Raw genomic sequence first — 21994 nt, 5'->3', positions numbered from 1 at the left:
AGAAAGTTACGCTGTCCTCTCAGCCTGACTGGTGCCAGGATGCCACAGGCTGCTTGTGTTCAAGGTGAGACCATTCTGTGGGTATCCTGGGGGCTCAGCCTCTCACCAGGTCCACATACTTACTGAGTTTCTTCTCCTGTTCCCTCACCCTTTACAGATTTCATCTGAGAGCGACTCTTCAATAAATAATTGTAGGGACCGAAGTCCCCACATCAGGCTTTTCATCTAGGAAGACCAACTGAAGACAAACTATAAAGATTAAAGCTCTACAGGATCTTTTTGCCTGACGGTGACATAGATTATATATTCTGTTTACTAATGATTCTTTGGAAGGCAGGATCAAGTGAGAAGATACTCTCTCTCCCCACCTCTAGCATAAAACAACTTTGGGAGTTGCCTGGTGAAAGGTGGGTGACATTGATATTTTATGTCTATGTCTCAAATGTTATTTGGATAAAAATGTTAAGCAGGAATGCTATTGGCAGAGATCTGGCTGGCAAGGCCAATCATTCATTTATTTGTTTTAGTTTAGTTCTATTAATTTGGCTTCATAATATTTCCAAGAATTCTAGCTTTTCATAACCTTTTCAAACAAGAAACTAGAACTATGTTGAGGTCCTTGAAATACCACTTAAACCCTTCAGTTATGTTGTGAACAGGAAGTTCAAAGATTTCTTGCGCTGCCCAAAGATCTAATTGACTTTCAATAATTGACTTTCATTGGTAGGCCTGTCAATTCTTTTAGTAATTATAGAGGACATTATTTATACTTGATCTTAGGCAAAAGGCCGAGAAGCAATTAGGACATTATTTATGAACTAACTTATAGCACTTTCATATTTTGATTGCAAGTGAATAGAAACAAACTTTAAAACAGTATCTTTAAATCTTTTCCTATCCATTTTCTCTTTTGCTTATTTTATTTCAGGCTAAATAACTGAAGTGAAGCAGAAGAGAGAACACATAATATATAGCTCTACCAACTAATATAGCTGATTGTCCACTTGGGCTTTAATTTTATTGAAAAAAATTTTACTGATTATTACAAAATATTACACAATAATACCATTCTCAAATCTCATGACTTCTGGGGCATACTGTTGAATTTATATGTTACATTCAATGTTCCTATTTAAAATAGCACTTTTTAATCACCTTATTTTTTCACATGTACGTCTCTGTGATATTTTCCTAAATAACCAATTCTGTGTTGAATGATATTTGATTATTCACTTTCATAGGCTGAAATCAGTGTACTTTTTTCCCCCTTTTGTGTGTGTGTGTGTGTGTGTGTGTGTGTTGTGTGTTGGCTCTCCACTCACTTTTCTTGTTTTTTTTTTTGGTACTGGGGATTGAACTCGAGACCTTGCCCTTGCGAGGCAGGCAGTGGCACCACTGAGCTAAATCCCTGGGCTTCCACTCACTTTTCTTGTGAGGCATACTAGCATGTGCCTCATACATGCTAGGCAAGTACTCTAACTCTGAGCTACATCCCAGCCCTCCTTTTATATTATAATTCCTAGGCACTGAGACTTGCCATCTGCCTAAAGCACATTACTATTCCATTAAAAAAACCAGCTTTATATAAGTGGTCATACCTGTAGGAATCCTATTAATAGGAGATTGAAATACATCACTCTAAGCTCTTCTTGCCTTCAGGGTTTGCATTGAGAAGTCTGCTGTGATTCTGACAGGGTTTCCTTTGCATGTGATTTGTTTCTTTTCTCTAATTGCTTGTAGAATTTTGTTCTTTTGTTGGGTTTCTGGAATCTTAACTATTATATGCCTATGTGTAGATTTTTTTTTTTGACCATGGCTAGTTGGAGTCCTGTATGCCTCACTTATCTGTATGTGAAGTTATTTTCCCCTGGTTGGGAAGTTTTCTGCCATCACTTCTGTGAACAGATTTTTTTTATGTCATCTGCACTCTCTCCTGTTTCTTCATTGACTCTGATCAGTCTTATGTTATTCTTTGCATCATCTAGCAGCTGCTGGATTGATTTCTCATGGTCCCTTACTATTTTAAAGAACTTTTTCTTTTCCTGGTCACTAATTGCAATCTTATCTTCTATATGTGAAATTCTGTCCTCACATTGGCTCATTCTGCTGCGTAAACTTTCAATGGAGTTTTTAATCTCCTGGAAGTCTGTTTGCATCTGTTTTATGGATTCCATTTGTTTCCTATGTTGGGATTCCATCATGTTCCTTGGCTCCTCTATTTTTTTATCTGTGTCCTCTCTAGATTTATTCATCATGTCTTGCCCTATGGGCACAATCTCTGCTGTTATCTGAGAAATTATTTCTGATTTCATTTTTTTCCAGATCCTCTTTTGTTGCCAGTTCAGGGAGTCCAGGTGGTTGAGTATCAGATTGTTCCATCTCTTTTCCCTCTGGGGTTGCTTTAGGTGATCTGGAAGTCTGGTTTTGAGACTTGTTTACTCATTTCAAGGTGGGAGGGGTGATGTGTGCTGCTGGTGCCTGCACGGCTCACCTCCTTGGTGCTGGGGGTGGTGGTACAGTGACCCAGAAGGTTCACCTCCTCTGCACTGGGGGCAGCTCTGCTCCTTGGTGCTGGGGGCAGTGGTACAGTGGCGTGGAAGGCTCCTCCTCAGCACTGGGGGTGATGGTATGGTGGCCTGGAAGGCTTACCTCCTCCTCAGTGCTAGGGGCAGCTCTGCTGTTCGGTGCTGGGGACCTGAGGATTGTTAGCAACAGCATAAAAGAGAGCAGGAGGGGAACGTTGCTGCTGTTGATTTTCTAGAAGCTTGCTGCGGTTGGTTTTCCTGATATGAACTTGGTGGTTCTAGTCCACCTTGACTTATGAACTCAATTTGTTTCTGAGGGCTGGTTGTAACTGAAGTTGGTCAATGAAGGCTCAGGCTCCTCTACACAGGCTTCAGAGTCTCTCTCCTGTGTACAGGCAGATCTCAGTGTTTTTAGAGACATTGGCCTAGGATTTCTCAGTGAACTCCACACAGGAGAGGATGCTGTCATGTTCCTTCCAGAACTTTTTAAGGGTTAAATCAGTATCTGAGACCATCTCGAAGCAAAAGCAGCTGGTATTCAGGTTGTCACGCAAGACTCTGGTCATAAGTTAAAACTAAAATTCCAGTTGTAACCCATGTTGTTCTTATGTGATGCTGGTCATAACTCAAGGGTCCACTGTATCACATTGTGTAGCGTTACTATGTGCAAATATTATATGTTCATCAAAACAATCAAGAAACTCTGGGAGAAAAGAATAGGGAAGTGAATGACTTGGCCAGGAGACTTGGGGGAAAGTCTGTGAAGGACTCTGAGGAAAGAGAGCAGTCATGAAATGAATTAATTTAAACAGGGATGTTTTCCTATCTCGCTTTCTTTCTCAGAGGTTGTTTTGTGAGGTTGTGCTGCCCAAGCCACTGAAGCCCTCTCACAATCATAAGGGCGCAAGCCCAGGTCAAAAGCCAACCTGTGGAAGACCCCAGAGCCTCACATCAATGAGCTGCCAAATTGACCTTCTCCAGAACAGCCCCACTCTGAGCCTCTTGCTAAAAGTCTCCAAGATTCTTACAATTTAAGATTTTATTTGTTGTTCTGCCCAATGGTAGCTGGAAGGATTCTCGTTGATGAATACTTACCAGATCAAAGTCATTCTACTGCGTTGGAAATCTTACTTGTTTATCCCTCAAAGCTATTTTGCTGAGCCAAAGTGAAAGTTTGAATTTTTGTCCAACTAATTCACATAATGTGGAGTAAATCCATCCAAACAATCCAGGCTCCAAACTCTTTAGAAACAACAATTTGATGGTGTGTGTGTGTGTGTGTGTGTGTGTGTGTGTGTGTGTGTGTGTTGGGAGGGAGGTCAAACTATATTTTCTGAAAAATTTTTTCTTTGTGTAGAGAAGTTGACAGTGTTATAAAAAATGAATGGGTACTTGAGAACAAAGGATAATTTTAATATACTCAAATGACCAAGTGGTATCTTAAGCTTCAAATTGCAATGTGGCCGAGATGCAGCTGCAGTAATCCATTTTATTATAAAATAATGTATGCTTAAAATTTATTTTTAAAAATCAAGTTTATACATGAAATAAGATATCTTTTAACCCCCTACTGAATTTAGTCCAAAGTTTACCCATAAACTATAGGGTATCTAGCTCTTGCTCATGAGTGTTATTTCCACATAATTCATAGATTTTCCAAATCATATTGCATAATTACCTGAAGCAGAACTAAAGATGGGACAAATATATAAACTATATTATCTACAATATAAATTGAGAAATACAGAACATAAGCCATACTTGTCTAGTATTTATACAAAGTGAAGAAAATGTTCTTTGTATCATTAAATATTTATGTAATAAATATAAATCATATGGAATGAGTTCTAGACAGTTGTGCTACTTTTGTTTTTTTGTATCCATGAAGAGTATCTGACAGGAAACAGACATATAGTATGTACCTTTGTTGTAAGTCAAAAGCGTATCTTTTGCAAACCTTCATTTATGTATCACCCAATGCATAAAGCTGAGCAAAACTGAAAAATTATTCTTGTGCACTTCTGAACTTGCAGTCGCCATGTATGTGTTGTGCATTGGTATCCCTGGGTAAAGATGTCAAATAAATGCTTTGACTCTGCATTTCTAATCATCCTTCTCTTTTTCTAATGTTAATCACATAACAATGTTTTTACTGCAATGTCCATTTCCACCCAAAGGAAAACAGTTCTAGTTTATCCTCAGGATAGAAGGTGAAATGGGGGACTTTAAATGTTGTTGCAGGTCCTATGGAGATCTGGAGGTGACAATTTAAACATAACGTAAGTAAATCATAGTAATTAGGAAATTGGAACACACTGATTTCGAGTGTGTTGATGATTATATTTTCCATACTTCCAATATTTGTTATGGGACTCAAAATTTTGCCTGTGCCGTAGGCTAATTAAAACATTTGAAAAGGAGCACAGATGTTTCTCCTATGATTTCTGTAGCGACATCCAGAATGCCCAGCCTGGTAGAAATATGGGTGAGCTCTCTGGGATCCACTGAACTTAGGTGTTCATGACAAATTTTGGAGAATGAGGTATTCATGGCCCCAGTGCCTCAGTATATACATTTCCACCCTCAAGTCCTTTAAGGGGAGGATGGATCCATAATAATAACTTTCATTGTGATCCTATGACTGGATAGTTATTTATGGGAATTTGTAAGGGTAATACTTTTGTAGTACATGGGGAAAAAAGCTATGAGTCTTCTTTAATGGCTTTAAAATCTAGGCACTTAGTCCTTATTTCCTCAAATGGAGCAAGGAAAGATATTAGCTCCTGAATGATGAGCTCTGAATGCATCATTAAAAGTTCTTTCATTCGCAGAGTCCTGGGTTCTTTTATGAAATACTGCAACAGCATGGTGTCTGTCATCTATTAATCTAGTGTTTTTTCTCTTTAACAGCATCCTGAGGAAATGATATTGGTAAATTCCTTGAATTTTAAAGCCATAAATTATGATGCTATGAATGTTTAAATACAATGGATATTGCTGCCTGTGCCAATGGCAGAATCAGTCTTGCAATGATACCTTAGCCCATAAGTTGTATAACTGCTTAGCAATCTACTTCACAAAGCAGGCTTCTAATTATCTAGGTTCAATAGAGAATACATGCTGACTTGCAAGGACTTGTTGAAGCAAATATGTAGACTATGACTAATTAGAGAGCTCTGTAATACTTTCAATATTAGAATATCATATTAGTCTCAACTCTACAGGGTATAAATTTGTCATGTGGCTCTTCCACTAAGGGGCATTTGTGGATAGAGGCATGCATGATAGTGCTTATTAAAAGAAAAGAATTTGGAGTCTGATCAATTTGGTTTCAAATCTTGTTTGCCACAGATCAGCTAAATGACCTTGGGCAAATTAATTAACCCCTCTGGGACTCAGTAAAATGGAGAAAAATACTACTACTCAACTAACAGAAGTTGCTATGAAGATGACAAAAGTTCATGCATATAAAGAGGACAACACAGTGCCCAGAACATTGGAGATAATAAGAAAGGCTGTTATCTTTATCGCTTTCTTATCCATTTTTTGGAGCAAAATCATTCTCTCTCTATAGCGTCTTGCCACATGGACAGCAGTGTTTCTCTACTGTGATAAACTAGATCATGGCTTTGACCCATGACCTCGAGAGGTCCCAGGCGAGCATTCTGCAGGGCCATTTCTATACAGTGTTGAGTGGCTTTCTCTTTCCAAGTACGTAAAAGCAGTTTACATTTGGTGATGAGCCCCATGCTGAGTGAGTTGGTCTTTTCAACAACTACGTGTTGTTCTGACAATATTAACTGGAGGAGTCACTGTATGTATTCTTTTAATCCAAGGATGAGGACTACCTTGGGTCCTGGAGAGGAGTTAAGTTAGCTACTAGATGCTATTTGAAAATATGAAAGTCTTGAGTAACACAATTTTCCATATGGGGCTTAACCCTGTGTCCTCCCTGAAGCTGCAGTTAACTTTTGGGTAGTTGCAGTGCTTTTCTGCAGAATTGCATACTGTCCCAGAGCATTAATTGCATACTATCCCATCGCTCGCCAAGGGTCATCCAGCTGATCTGTGGCAAACAAGATTTTGGGACCTTCTACCAGACCGAGCAATATGGCTCCCTTTGCTGTAGCCTTTACTCAGCCTTTTAGGTGCCAACCTGAGGCCTTCGCCACCCAGCTGTCATCAGCTCGGACGCTCTTTCACACTGCTCTTTGGCCTCTGGCTGAAACAATGGCTCCCATCAACAATAATGAAGGAAACAGAACACATTTGTCTGTTACTTTAATGAAGACAGTCCTCCATGCCTCTAAGATATTCAGATGTTCTTGTATGCTTAAAACTTTGAGTGGCAAAACATTGAAGCACTTATGACCACTAAGTGAGTTACTAGTGTGTGCTTCTGAGAAGAGTGCCAGTCCAGGATTTGTTCCTTGGAAGAGAGTATGTGTTGTAGTGTAGTTTACACTTTTGCATGGCTTGACTTTTGGAGAGGTTCTATTTCCAACTCTGCTAGAATCTGTTGAATTTAAGCATCTGTTTAATTTGTTTCTTCTCACTTCCAGCTATAAATTAGCCAACTCATGAAAAGTACAACCTGTCTTCAACGAAAGAGGAGCATTTTAGCTAATTTTCATTTTCTTACTGTTGGTATTTTGAGGTAGGCACATGCATTGGGTTTTATGCTAAAGTTTATGTAACCACTATAAGAATGAGGCACTAAGGCTAAAGGAATGCAGCTGGATTTCTAAGAGACTGATTCCTTTCCTTGTGAGTTGACTAAATTTTGGTGTAAACTCTCAAGGCGGAAGTCTTCAGAGCCTCCGAATACCATTACCAAGTATCTACCATATGCTTGGCAAGGCGCAAAAGTGGTCCATGAATTGAGAAGTACTGTGATTCTTCCATAGATTTGGAAATTCTGGTGACTCTCATTGGTTTTACAATAATAGAGATTCACTTTTCACACTGCAAAGTGCTTTAGAGTAATCAGCCAAAGAAAAGTGCTTTTGAGGGGAAATCTTTCAATGGACACATTATTCAAGCCCGAAGTCTGGAACATTGAACCCTAAGAGCGAATTATAAGATCAGACGTAGTTCAGTCTCACTAGACTCATCAAAATGTTACAAATGAGAAATTAAAGCAATAGAAATTGTTCATCTTCATCATAGTGGAAGAATTATAGGCAATGATTTGAACACCTCAGATTCAGTTTCCTGCAAAAGACACATAAGCCTAAATATCACAAGGTTTCTCTTATATAAGAAACCTAAAGTATGAATAATTGAAAGAGAAAAATAAAAGATAGGTCATAGGAAACAGAGAGACAGATCTTTGCAGAGGGGAAGGGGAACTAGAAATGAATGGAGGGGAATGGAAGAGAGGAGAAGGGGAAATAAAAAGAATTAAGATGTGTTATGTATGTGTACCAACTTTCTACTATGAATGCAATTATTATGTACTGCAAACGTACTAATGCAAGTAAAAAACAGAAATGCAACAGTATTCTGACATCACTACTTAGCAATCTACACATCCTTAATTTAAAAATATTATCCTGTATCTTCCAAAAATATAGTGAAAAACTTATATGTCAGTGAGAAAGGAAAGAAAAACATACCCTTTGAATTTCAACTACCTTAAGAATGATCAGATTATTAACTTTTCCTTGAAAATTGATAGATGGTATGTAAAACTAGGCCCCAAAAGAGGGATCAAGTTGAATAAAGCAAAACGATTTGAGGTTAAAAAAAAATAGCATCACTGGCTAGGCATGGTGGCACACACCTGTAATCCTAGCACACTGGGAGGCTCAGGTGGGAGGGTCACAGATTTGAGTCCAGCCTGTGCAATTTGAGGACTTAGTGAGACCCTGTCTTAAAAATGAACTGAGTGTAAAGGGGTGGGGATGTAGTTCAGGGGAAAGGCCATGGGTTCAAAACCCACAATGAATATTTTAATTCTTCTCTATCAGTGGTTATTCTTAACATCAGTTCAAAAGGAGGAGCAACGGCTGCAGATGTTTCAAACTGACCTTCTCCTAGTTTCATGGGCATTATGTAGGGCTACCCTGTGCACAGATTTTATATATCAGTAGTGCTCTGGTGTCCGTTTCTAAATGATGACCACCATGGCCACTGGGGGTTCTCCAGCCCTCTCCTTTCTACGTATGTAACAGTGTGAACAGTTCCTCCCTTTGGTCCAACCTCTTCTGTCCTTGAACAGGTAAAGCAAGAAGAGCAGGAAAAACGTGAGAAACAAGATGACTGGAGGGAAGTTTAGGAAAACATGGGATTAATGTTTTTATTTCAGGCTTCAGAAATCTCCAATTTTTTTTTTTCAGAATCAGGTTTCATAACTAGAATTTGACCTGTGGGTTATTTTTAGGATAGTGATGAATCGAAAGAATCGGGACCAAGTTGTGATTCAAAGGTCAGTGGAGAGCTGATGGAGGTTTTATTCAACTGCAATTCCCAATTCTCTTCATCACTTCACAGTTTTAGGGTGTCATTTAATATAGTACTTAAGTCTGATGAGGTCAAAAGAAGATCATTTCAATTATCGTTACATTATAATTACTAATTGATTTAAATCGGAGAGAAACATTGTTGGTAGCAGGGCAGGTTACAAAGATCGGGGTACATTTATAAAAATTGAAAGTTAGCTGCTCCCTTCTGGGATCCAGTAGGCTGCACTGAGCATGGGTCCCACTTTGGACATCCAGGCAACGGTTGAGGTTAGAGTTGGTCCCTTTATCAAGCATGGGAGAAAAACTTGCTTCTCCTGCTAACGCTAGCTCTGATCTCCCCCAAAAGACTTGTTTGCAGGGGTTTTACAGTTCCACAGTTCTATTAATGAAATTCTTTACAAGCCTAATGAGCTGTCAGTCAGGTGTCAGCCTGCCGTCAAATTACTATGGAATCATTTGTTACTGTGAAGAAAACATTCTTCTAAATAATAAATAAGTGATTTATTGGTAAACCTTGGGAAACAGCTTGTTAGAAATTGCCTTTCTTTACAAATATATACAAGCGTGAAAGAAAGAAACAGACCACTAAAAATAGCCAGAACACTCCTTTTCCTTTCAAACAGAATGCTTAAATATATATTTTTTCTTCTTAGTATTTGTCAAGCACTATAGCAGATTCTTCTTTCTCTTATTGAAAAATGTTTCAATTGGCATTATAGTGAGCTAGCTCATTTTTAAAGCACTGTAAAAACAGAAAACTGTTTTCTCACTTGTATTTATTTATTTTTGTGATGCAAAGGTTTTTCTGACCTTTATTATCAGTGAGGACAGTATTGAAAATTAAAGTTGCCAAGAAGAAATTCATTTCTTACCTTGTCAGAAGGTTTGAATGGATTCCCTTGTCCACTAATTCCGCCACTGATACTAAATCCAAGGCCAGGGTTCTTTTCTATTCTCACACAAAACTATGTAAAAAAGATATTTAAAAAGTAATCAAATAGCTATCAAAATGAAATATTTTCAAATAACTTGATCCCCCACAGAACAGATTCACATTTCGTATAGATTAGCTTATGTTGATCTAGCATATGGAAACAGGATAAACTCTAACAAAATGTTCAGTGTTTCTCTATGTGAAATTACCTGAGCAAGCGAACATTGGTGAGTGCTTGTTTGTGACCATCTGCAGGACTGAATCTTGATTAGCAGGTCCCCAAAATCCAGTCTTAGGAACATTATCTTAGCTCACTACCAGAAAGGCACCTGAATTCAGACTAATAGGAAAGGATGGTTGAATCAGTGCAAGAAAGTTCTCACATGCAGAGGGAAAATAGGGTTGTCTATAGAAAACACTTCTGCTTTCTGGTAGGGTGGAACAACTGATCCTCTTGGTAAATGATTGTATTGTTTGACGAGCATAGTGTTTAGCTTGAGAAGGAGGCATCGCCGGAATGAGGGGGAAACTAGGACTAATGAATTGTTTGGTGAACAGAGTTTGACAGCAGGTCCTGGGCCAGGACTTAGGAGTCTTAGAAGAAACTGAACATCATGAAGAGCTCAGAGAAAGAGGTCAAGAATGTTTGTGGCAGTGAATGGCAAATACATGCTCCAGCCACTGAGGACTGGTGTTCTAATGTTCTGGGTTATATTACCTCTCCCATACCCCAAACCACCACTAAAGTCTCTTAGCCACAAGCACTGGTGTTTTACAGCATGGCAGGAATGATGGCATTGGCAGTAAGGTCCACCTGGGCACGCAAGTGCCAGCAACTCTTACAGTTAATACAGAGCATAGGCCAAGAAGGAAAGCAGAGTCAGGGATGAGGTAGAGAAGCTGTAGAAACCTAAGACTTTGCGGTAATCCTGGGCTGTGGCAAAAACGCTGGCTCTGCAGGTGAGGTGCGACAGCATGACCTCAGGTGCCTACCTGAAAGCCTGTTTTTATTTTCAAGGTACCGTTAATCACTGCCTCTTAGATATTCCAAGGTAAACTGGAGTCTTATTCCTGGCTTAATGAGTAAACACTGAGAGACACTGGAACTTAAATCAGTTAGATTTTTCTGCTTGATGTGACCATTCTGAATTCACTGTCATATTTCATCGTAGTAAAAATAATCTTTAACCATGACATAGTTCACTAACGACAAAGGGAGAATACACTGTTCACAAATGTAATTTTTATAGTAGACTCATTAATGAGCAGTTTGCAAATTATGGGTTAATGCAATGACCAAAATACTTTTCCATTTTATTTATTTATTTATTTATTTATCTATTTATTTATTGGGTATTGGGGATTGAACTTGGGACCTTGCACTTGCAAGGCAGGCATGGAACCACTGAGCTAAATCACCGGTCCCATATTTTTATTTTAAAGATACATTTAATTACACTTTTTCCTTCAAATGAGCTAGATTTGTTAAAACTAGTTTTTCTAAGGTAGTAGAAAGCACAGTTTATAACAGGTTATATTTATATAGCTCACAGTCTATGGGTATGGACCAATAACAGCTTGATGGGGTGGAAGGAATATTTTAGCTTTATTCAATATATTAGTTTACGTTTTGTTATTATTTATTAATTGGAAAATGAGAAGAAATCTGACCAATATCATTATAACATTTTTCTTTAGTGTATTCATTTCTAAACAAATTGTTTAAAATTTGGTTCTATCTTTCCAAAATGAATATTTCCTATTCCATAACATGTAGAAGGTATGTGCACTTTGAGCTCTCCGTAAGCCACTATAAAAATGGAAAGGAAATAAATACAACAGATTTCATTTACACACAAAATTGCCAAGAGTAAGATCCAGTTATTCTTTTTCACAGTAGTGACTATATCTGTTTTATATTATTGTAAATCTGGGAGGCACTGAAAATCTAAGGAAAAAAAAATTCATATGTGCCCAATATTTGAAGAACTGTCTCAATATATTTTTTAATAATAGAAATAATAAAGATGACACCATGGTTTTATAGATGTGACAAACAAACATAAATTCTGATCAGAAGCTAGAATACTCCTGGGCATGCTAAGGCATGGCTAACAGGCTATGTGTGACTATCGGGTCTCATAAAGCATGTCAGGGACAGTATTCATCTCACCTAAAAGGAGTTCCACCTGCCTTCCAGGCCCGGAGAGGCCGTAAAACATAAGAGGAGAGAGTACCTCCCAGCCGGAAAGCGGCCTGAAATCAAAGAGGACTAGCAGGGGACAGGCAGCATCCCAGCAGAAGGTCAAATGTAGGAGTCTGACAAATAGCTTATTTAAGGAGAATGAAGGTTTCACTTTTCTCCTAAGAGCCTCACTACCAAGAAGGAAATCTCGGGCTGAAAACATTAGCGACAGTGAAGCATTGGTACCGCTGTTTCTTTCACACTCTGCCCAAATCATTTCAGTTTCTAGATACTTCTGATCAGTGTCCATCTTCCCCTAACACCGGGCCTTGTTTTAGAGGCGTTTCCTGATAAAAGGGATTGGGGCGTCCCAGGGAGGCCCTGAAGGTCGTAATCTACAGTCTGCAGAAGACTATGCTTTTTTTTTTTTTTTTGACGTGGCTTCACAGTGCTGGAAGGACACTGGGCCATATGATAAGGATTAACAATTTATTCAGAAATTTGGAAGCCACTGGAGCGTTTTAAGCCTAACAGTGAAATGATATGAGTTACGTTTTGAAAAGATAAATCTGGCCGTGGAAGGGAAATGAACTGGGAGAAAAGTAATTAAGTGTTTTTGGAAATAATGAGGGATTGGGTCATGTCCAACAAGCTGGCAGTGGAGCCAGGAGAGAGGGAGGGTCCGAGATACACTTCGATTGAATTGAATTGTTTTGGATCGACGTGGGCTGCAAGAAAGGGAAACCAAGGAGTTTCGGTCTTAGCAGAAGGGTGAGTAGAATGAAGGAAATGGGGAGTCTGGGAGAGAAGCAGGCTTGGTTGGAGCAAGGGCAGGGCCAGTCCCTTCTGGGCGTGCAATGTTCACTGGTCGCCCAGGGTGGGCTGTCAATAAGTAGCTAACTGCGTTCGAACATCTGGAGTGCAGGAGAGAGTTCGGGGCTGGGGAGAGATTTTTTTTTTTTTAATTTTCTTATAGGTACATTGTAGGTACAATAATCGATAATGTAAAATGGGGAGAGATTTTAAAGTCATGCGGCCTGGAAGTAACAAGGTCATCTGTGGAGAGCATGCAGAGAAAACAGGAAGAAGCCACGGTGACTCTGGCTGTCGTTCTCCACACCGGAAGTCGCCCCAGGACTCAGTAATACAGGGGTTGCCTGAGCACTTGGCTGAGAACACTGATTCCAGACGCTTCTTTAAATCGGGTGCTCTGAGCTGCCTAAGATTCTCAGGAGGTTTTCATCTACTGGAAGCAACCAAAGAAAACTACAGCATGGTGGGGGATATAAGACGAAAGCTTCATGTTTTATTAAATTACAGAGTTTTCAACATCACAATAGGGTATCATCTCACCCCAGTTAGAAGGGCTATTATCAAAAAATTGAAAAATAAGTGCTGATGAAAATGTAGAGAAAAAAACAATGCTGGTGGGATTGCACTTTAGTACAACATTATGGAGAACAATGTGGAGGTTCCTGAAAAAACAAAACACGGATCTCTGATTTGATCCAGCTATCCCCTTTCAGGGTATAAGTACATCCAAAGGAAATGACATCAGGATACCGAGGAGATACTTGTATTCCCGTGTTTATTGTGGCACTATTCACAGTAGCTAAAATATGGAACCAAAGGATGAGTGGATAAAGACATTATGACATGGGCCGGGGATTTAGCTCAGTAGTTCTGCTGCCTGCCTCACAAGCTCAAGGTCCTGAGTTCGATCCCCAGCACCCCCCAAAAGACACTATGACATATATATATGCTGCATATATGCATATATGAATATTATTCACTTATATAATGGAATATTCACCCCTTAATAAGAATGAAATCTTGCAGCAAAACGGATGGAGGTGGAGGCCCTTATATTAAGTGAAATAAGCTAGACATAGGGAAAAAAGTACTACATGTTCTCTCTTCTGTGTGGATATTAACCTGAACCTGCACTCAACCTGAATGTAGAACAGGGATTACTAGAGTAGAGGATGGGAAATGGGGACAGGAAAGGGGTGTGAAGGGACTCATTATTTGGTCACTGCAACATATGTGTATACACTGCATATACATATATTACAATATAGGTATTGTATACGTGTATATGCAATATATGTATTGCAATATATAGTATATATGAATATATACATGTATACATACATGTACAGGTATAGATGTATATATTGTATGTACTGTATATATGTGTACATATATTGCAATATCACACAGAAGCTCATTAATATGTGCAACTAATACATGTTAGTACAATATAGATTTTAAATAAAAAGGCAGTACTTTAACTAAGATAGATAGAAAATAGGCCCGAGGTGGTTTCAGTGTATGCTATTTACTCAAATGACTCCAGGGACATCCTCTACCTTGTACTGCCCCTCTTACACCATTGCTATTTGTAAATATCTTGCCCAAAGAGTCTTATTCTACAGTCATCAAACTTCTCCAGGGCAGCTCTGAATTTATAATTCATGTGTAATTCACGCCATGGGTTCTGCACAGTGAGTGTGTAAGTCGTGTGCATGGTGGAACGCATGGGCAGAGGTGGCTCTAAGCTGCTCTACGCTCCTGTCACAGTGTGCACTTATTCTCAGCCAGTGCAGCTGCACCAGCACGTTTGGCTCCAGACTGTCATGTGGTAGACTCGAGAGCCTGGCTCCAATCCTGCTCGGCTTCTCAACTGTTTTGCCACTAACCATGGCCAAGACACTAACTTCTCTTAGTTTTAGTTTCCAGGTCAATAAAATAGAAACTGGTTCACCTGTATCAAGGTATTATCAGTGAGCTCAGTTAACCCATGAAAAGGTTTTGGAGGTTTGAAGCATCATGCTGCTGTTTTTCCTTCTCATTTCTGCACTGGCATCTATATGTTCTGCATATATAATCTTCCTTGGATTATATAATTGCATAAGGAAAAACCAAGCTTTTGGGTTCCTTAAAAATATTTGATTTATAGATGCTGCTAAATAGTGATAGTACATTATTTGGCTAGAAAGTTGTTCAGCTACTGAGTATCTAAAGCAGTGGTTCTCAACCATGGCCGCATAACAGTCAACTGGGAAGTTTCAAAAATGCTCATTACCAGGTCAGATACAAATCAGTTGGGGAGGGAGGGAGGCCAGGGCATCTGTCCTTTTAAAGCCCCTGAACAGACCCTGTGTACCAGGCGAGATTTAGAAGAGCCGACAAATTATCATATTGTGAAGGGGAAGATAGGAGGAGCAGGAAAGAATGAAAACATAGATAGTGAGGAGGTTATGTGGTGTTTCACATGAAAATTAAAGCCTCTTTTTATGCTTCTGGTTTCTTCCCCCCATATGTTGACTAAGAAGGTTGGAACCAATAAGCATTAAGTTCCTTCCAAAAATTTTATTTTTCAAAATTTTATATTCCCGTTTCTTCTATTTTTATCTCATTTCATTTCAATGGCAGGCTTACTCTGTGTGTGTATGTGTGTGTGTGTGTGTGTGTGTAAATCTGTATCACCGGACTCTCACGAATACTTTTTAAAATGATGTTTGCAGGTGGTAACGTTTTCATTTTAAAGAGAAAGACAGGACCTCAGGAGACAATAACTCAGCCAGGACACATGCCAAGTAAAAGCAAAGTAAACACACAATTAAGACTTCATATTTTAAAACCTAGTCCTCCTATTTGCTTTCTTGAAGAATACAGGGTTAAAAGAAGAAGTGGAGAGATCAGGAAAAGCAAAAAATGAGAAAACCATGCAGTAGAAAGTGATGTACCGAAGCATGTTGAGCAGCTGGTTGGGGATGGGGCAGTACCCTGGTTTGTAATATTTGCCTATTTTGCTGATGTAACTTTCCCACAATGTCAACCTTCTGGTGGGATGTCACTCAAGATGGAGTTGGGAAGAGACATGCATAGTAACGGGCCGGAATGAGCCAGCTCCAGCATGCCCCAGCCGGTAGTTGACGAATGTTACACTGGAACCTGAAGTAAGTTTTAACAAACTGCCTCAAGATTTGTAACTGAGTGGTGGGAGGAGCATACTTTTGGAACCAAGACTAGTGTTTAAAGACCTTTAGGCTTTTTGTAGTCATCCAAAGTTTTTATCTCAGTCTTCTAAAACACTTCAGCCTGAAATCAAGGCAGATAGGAAAAAGGCAAAAAAGGCAAAAGGAAATGTAGCCAAATCCACAGCCACCGCATGCTTACAATTTTGTCTCTCAGTTTGAAAGGCAGCCGATGTTATCAGTGCTATGAAGCAACACACCTGAAAGCTACTATAAGTACATTCTTGGAAAGAATCATGATGTTTCAGGCTTAATTCACGTGTAAACGTCTCACTAGTTAAATTTTATACAAATTGTGCACTTTGTATTCAGAATAACTGCTTGTTAAAACTGAACTTGTAATTCAAAGTAGATGAAAACAGGGCACTGACCTCAGTGGATTTTTAATTTCTTGATTCTGGGAGGAAAAAAAAATCATGTAGCTACTAAAGGGAATACAGTACCTAAACCAGAGAACTGGGCTAAGGTTATGTTATATGTGTGGTAGTGGATATACACTTTTTAACCTCCCAGTGTGCTTTTTTTTTTTGGTAAAGCATGATTTAAAATTTTATTAACTTCTTACAATCTCTGGAGAATTAAAAACCTCACATCATTATATGATTAAAGGTTCCTGCCTGGTTTATTGCACATTAAATCCAACCCCTGGCCTAGATCAGGGAAGGTGAGGAAGAAAATTATTTTGAAAAAAATTATCTGAGATTTGGAGAATGATTATTACATAATTTTAGTTGCAAGACAGGTATTAAAAAATAGAGGCAATGTTTAAAGCAGCTGGGATCCAAATGATAAGGGGCTCTTAATGCAAAGAAAAAACTGGAGAATAAAGTTAATCTTGACTGATCTATTTAGAAAATACAACAAGGTAGGGTGATATATACAGATCTGAGTAATCAATAATAAAACGAAACCCTTGAAGCCACACTAAGAAGGTAGTGAAGTCAATGGGAGCTTTGCCTAGTTATCTGGAGGAGGGAATAAGAGAAATTCATTTATGAGAATGTTCAGATCTCAATGTTTTACTTTCTAAGCTTTATATAACTCACTAGATGAGATTTCATTCCGTTTTCTGGTCCTAGGGAAGAAAAACAGATTCTACAATGGAAAAGCAAATCCTAATTTCAGATAGGCCAGAAGAGCAGCTAGACTTCTGGTACGTGGCATTTATCAGTAGCTTTTGGAGCATTTCAGAAACATTCCTCGTCTAATTGTTCTTCATACTTTTCTGCATAGCAAAGCTTTATCTCTGTACTGTTCAACAACCAGAAGATAGGATTTTAAAAAATGCTCTATTTCTCCCAAATAGAGGGAAATAACAGCACCTTTTGGGTTGTCAGCCTCACCAGAGGCCTTGGTCAATAGCCCTGATCCACTGAGCTGTCTGTGACCTGAAAAGCAGCTGAACTGGAGCTGCAAGTGGCGGCCTAGGACAGCACTGGAAAAGTCACTCTGACCCATCATTTTTCCTTCATATGAAAAGGGTATTTTGCCAACTCTAAATTCCTATGTGTGACAGCCCTTCGCTATTGAAAATAATGATAACATTTCTACAAAGAGTGTTTCATTGCATTCAACAGGATGACAGTTTCATATGTCCTGGAAGACATTAAGCAAGGAAGGCAAACCATGGATCTTTAAAAAAAATCTCCTCAGAATTCATTATTTTCTCAGACTCTTCTCACCTGCTCTGGGTATCCATCCATACTCCTTTGCCCTTTAGTCTGAATTAAGCACCGTCCAGGCTGTGGTCCCCGTGTGGCCTGCGAGGAGGGGATCTGAATAGGCAATGGTGACTGAAACTGCTGGATGGTCACTTTGTTTATGTTCCCCTCGAATGGCTGCTGCTCCCGGCTGCGATGCTGAAGGCTCTGGGAACCCATCAAAGTCTGGATGTGGCTGCCTGCCTGTGGAGAAGATAATGTGTCAGGCAAAGGCTCCTGGTGCCCGAGGGTGTGATTAAAGTAGAAAACGCGTCTGGCTGGAGTACCTCTGGGGAAAGTGGGACGCTTGGGCTTCCAGTCGCAGCTGGGAGGGACAATGAAGAAACTGTGAGGGTCTCAAGACTGCATTTTTGTGAAAACGTTAATATTCGAGTGAGGTAGCATTAAATATATTTGTAGTCATCTGGTGGCTGGCTAAAGATTATTTAAAGCCCTATTTGTAAGGGAACAAAGTGCACCGTGAAAAATCTCAAGAAGAGGAAGCAGCCATAACTCGAAAATACAGTGGAGCGCTAGCTGACATTTTATTTTGAAAAATAACAGAGATATACACTATAAATAACACGAGGGGGAAATGATAAAACCTGTTTCCTAACTCTGAAGCAAAAGAATCGAGTTTTATGTACACAAGTACAGAGTGAGCTTGTTCGGGGGAGCATAACCAATGCTTATTAATGTTTTGCATTATTAAATCAAGCGTATGGCTCTCAGAATCTTTAAATTATATTAAAAATTAATCATGTGACAAATTCCCGTGAGTATCTGCAGTCAGTAGCATTCCTTTAATTACTCTGAGGATCTTAAAGAGCAATATCAGAAAACAGAGAGGGCCGCGGATTGAGCTCAGTGGTTCCACCGCCTGCCCTGCAAGCGCAAGGACCCGAATTTGATCCCTGGTACCAAAAAAAAAAAAAAAAAAAAAAAAAAAAAAGAAAAGAAAAAGGAAAACAGAGAAACAGGAGGAAAAGTTTCCTCAAAGAGTGTCAGTCTACACAAGCGCCGTAAGGAAACAATTATCTGTCCAACAGTGTCTACCACACTTCAGCTATGATCATAAAACAATTACCTCATGAACACAACCGAGATAACCTCATGAAGGGCAAATGCTTCCTTCTCTACTGTGCCTATTCTCTTAGAAATCTACATGAAAGAGAAATTACAAGTTTTTCAGCCATTGTGGACGACTGAACAAGGTTCTGGTTAAGTTTTTCCTTACTGCAAATTTGATTTTTCTCCTGCTTCCATGGAATTTTGTGTTCTCTTGTTTGGTAGAAGGGAAGCCATGATAAAGCCAGTATCGGACTCTGAGCTGTTGTATTCTGAATGAACTCACTAGCACCCCTAGTTACGCAGTTAGAGAAAATAATCTCCTCTCATTGGAGGAGCTGGGAGTGAGTAGCTACCATGCAGTCCATTGATTTCTACACTTACACGTGCTTTGTACCACCACTGGTGAATATTAATGGGTCTTCAGTCAGTGCTTCAACCAGTAGGAGGCAGGGAGACTGTCAGCTTAATTGAAAGTGATCACATAGATAAACAAAACATTTTTATACCCAGAGAACTCAGAAGGAAACCGGAACAGAGCTTTGGTGCCTTGATATATAATTCACACAAGAAAATCAATAATGACTACTTAATGATTCCTTTGTTGATTAATCCAGAGAAGGTCTCTCCAAGGTGAATACCTAATTCTCTGCATTATAGGGCTATAAACGCCTTTAGACTTCTTTTTCTACTGATGGGACTATTTGAGTTTAGAATTATATGGATTTTGAATTCTTTGAGAGAAAGCTGCATATCCTACTGACTGTTTTTAATGACTGGGATAGTAACTGCATTTAGTAAATAATAGCTACCAACTAAACACTTGGTTCTGAACAGTGTACTGAAATACCTCATACATATTACCTTCTTTAATCTTTACAACAGCATTATCAAGTAATTATTATATCTGATTTATTGAGGAAGAAGCTAAAGTTGGGAGAGGTTCAGTGACTTTCCTAAGGAATTTATAGGACTGGTAACGTGGCAGATCCAACATTTGAACCAAGGCTGTCTATCAGAGGTCATGCTCTTAAATACTGCATTATATTGCGACCATCTCCCCCCAAATCAGTACACTCCTCTAATAGTTAAACTGTGAATTGAAAAGGAACAAAGGATCAGTGTTGAGGGAGGATACATTCCATTTCTTTAGTAGGTCTTGAATTTCCCTCCTTGGGAAACTAAGTCTATCAACTGTGTTAGATGCTAGGTTCATGACTTCAAGCTTTACAGCCAGGCAAATAGGGTGATGGTTTTGTAGTTAGTGATCTGTCCATTCCTATGGAGTAATGAGGCTCTGTTCTCTGATGGCTTGGCAAAACAGAAAGCAGACCTGGAAGGAACATTCTGCAAAGAGATTTTGTTTACAGCAACAGGAGTGGCTCTTTCAGTCTCTTGGGCTACCTACCGGTTGTGATGTGTGGGGGTGGAGGATGACAACTGAGGGAAGCAAAGAATTAATACTAAAATTCATGTAAACTAAACAAATGGTATAAGATACCTAGAGGGAAAAATATGGTGCTCAAGGACTGAAAAAAGAAAGTTTTGTTTTGAATGGTGTAAAAGCGTAAGAAAATGTAGTAAGGACGGTACTATGAAGTACACAGGACTGATGAAAAATGTAGAAAATTCTGGAGGCCGGATTTGTTCAGGCAGAGCTCTAGCACTGTGATACTGACTCACACTGAAGGGGAATTTAAACATAGAGGTTCCTGAGAAAACCGTGCTACACATTTTGAATGATAGAAAGAAATAGAGAATATCTGACATTTATTTGGAACTTTCAAGGGGAAGTTGGACAAAATAACACATATTTGGGAGAACAGTGGTGGAATATGATGTTTTCAAGTTGACCCAAAATAATTAAAAGTTTACAGGGAAAAACTCCAATATCCACCGGACTCAAATCATATTATTCAAAACCAGAGAAAATACATGTTGATTTGATATCACATGATACTGTATGTGCGAAATTCATCTCACAGCTACTCAGGCTTATTAGGGGAAATTGTTAAGCATTTGGGAGGTTTTGTGTGACATGAAAGAAATGGCTCTGTCACTATAAAGATGCCTTGGTTCATGCTGTTCTTTTAGAAAGAGTGTTAGACTGAGGAGTCTGTTATATTACCCAATTTGGTCATCTGTTTTACCACCCATCTTAGCTTCTGAATGACTAGGGCTTACTTCCAAAAAAATCAAACGCAGTCTCACAGGATGACACTTTATGCTACTGATAATATTCAAAGGAATATGATTCATTCTCTAAAATTAAGTCTAAAAGAGTTCTAAAAATGGTCAGGACCAGGGTCAACTACACAGAGTCCTCTCCAAAGGATAACTTAGTGATACATGTCAAGGACCCAGCATTTACTTAAACAAGGCATTTTCAATAATTTGTAAAATATCAGCAACAAAAAGCCAGTCCTGTGCTTCCTATTCACATCATATATTCTACAGTGTTACAGTGTTTTTGTTTTTAATGTGGTGAAATTGTAAATGGTAAGCCAGTAACATTTCTGCTTCCAGGTAGATGGAATAAATGTACTTTTCCCTACTTATTCCATTAAGTACAATAAAAACCTTGAGGATTATATGTAAAAAAAAATAAGAAAACTGAAAAATAGAGAGAAGGAAACCAGCAAGGGATCTAAGGGACCAAGTCACAATCCTTTGGTAAGTTCCTTCAGTGACATATCTGGACTTGGAGCTAAGGAAGTGGGCAGTCTGAGAATGCCAGTGGATCCAGATAAAATGAACAAACAAAAAGCACTTGCTCCCTCTAGCCGAAGGATCAGCAGCCTACCAGACAAAATGCTGTTGGACAATGATGCCTGTACTACAGCTGACCACCATAGAAAAAAACATGGCCCAACCTCAACAATGCCACCAAAGGCCAAGTAGGGAGTGTAGACTTTTACCCTCACAATAATGTAACAAAGCACACCAACATTTCTCTGATGTGGTATTAGGGGAGGCTGAGTAAAGCACAACAGCCTTTATCCTCAATGCTCAGTAATAAGCCCTTTCTCCAAGAGCGTCTGTGGAGATCACATGAGGAACCTGAATTTCCAA

General features: G+C 39.1%; 1 protein-coding gene across 15 annotated transcripts in view; it reads right to left on the bottom strand.

Moving 5' to 3' along the window:
• Lrrc7 (leucine rich repeat containing 7) overlaps positions 1 to 21994 on the bottom strand; it is a 496759-nt gene that overhangs the window by 26407 nt on the left and 448358 nt on the right. For all 15 annotated transcript variants that reach the window (XM_087212656.1, XM_087212660.1, XM_087212654.1 and 12 more), the window contains 2 exons: positions 17837 to 18058; positions 9865 to 9957 (listed from right to left, as the gene is read on the bottom strand). In XM_087212656.1, coding sequence (XP_087068782.1) covers positions 9865 to 9957; positions 17837 to 18058 — 315 coding nt within the window. The remainder of the gene's footprint in view (positions 1 to 9864; positions 9958 to 17836; positions 18059 to 21994) is intronic.

This window comes from Heterocephalus glaber, unplaced genomic scaffold, assembly GCF_053883595.1.
Source record: "Heterocephalus glaber isolate CG9 unplaced genomic scaffold, H.glaber_assembly_v1.0 deba00001442, whole genome shotgun sequence".
Taxonomy (NCBI): domain Eukaryota; kingdom Metazoa; phylum Chordata; class Mammalia; order Rodentia; family Bathyergidae; genus Heterocephalus; species Heterocephalus glaber.
The sequence above is the reverse complement of the archived record's forward strand: the minus strand, read 5'-3'. Positions and strand labels throughout refer to the sequence as shown.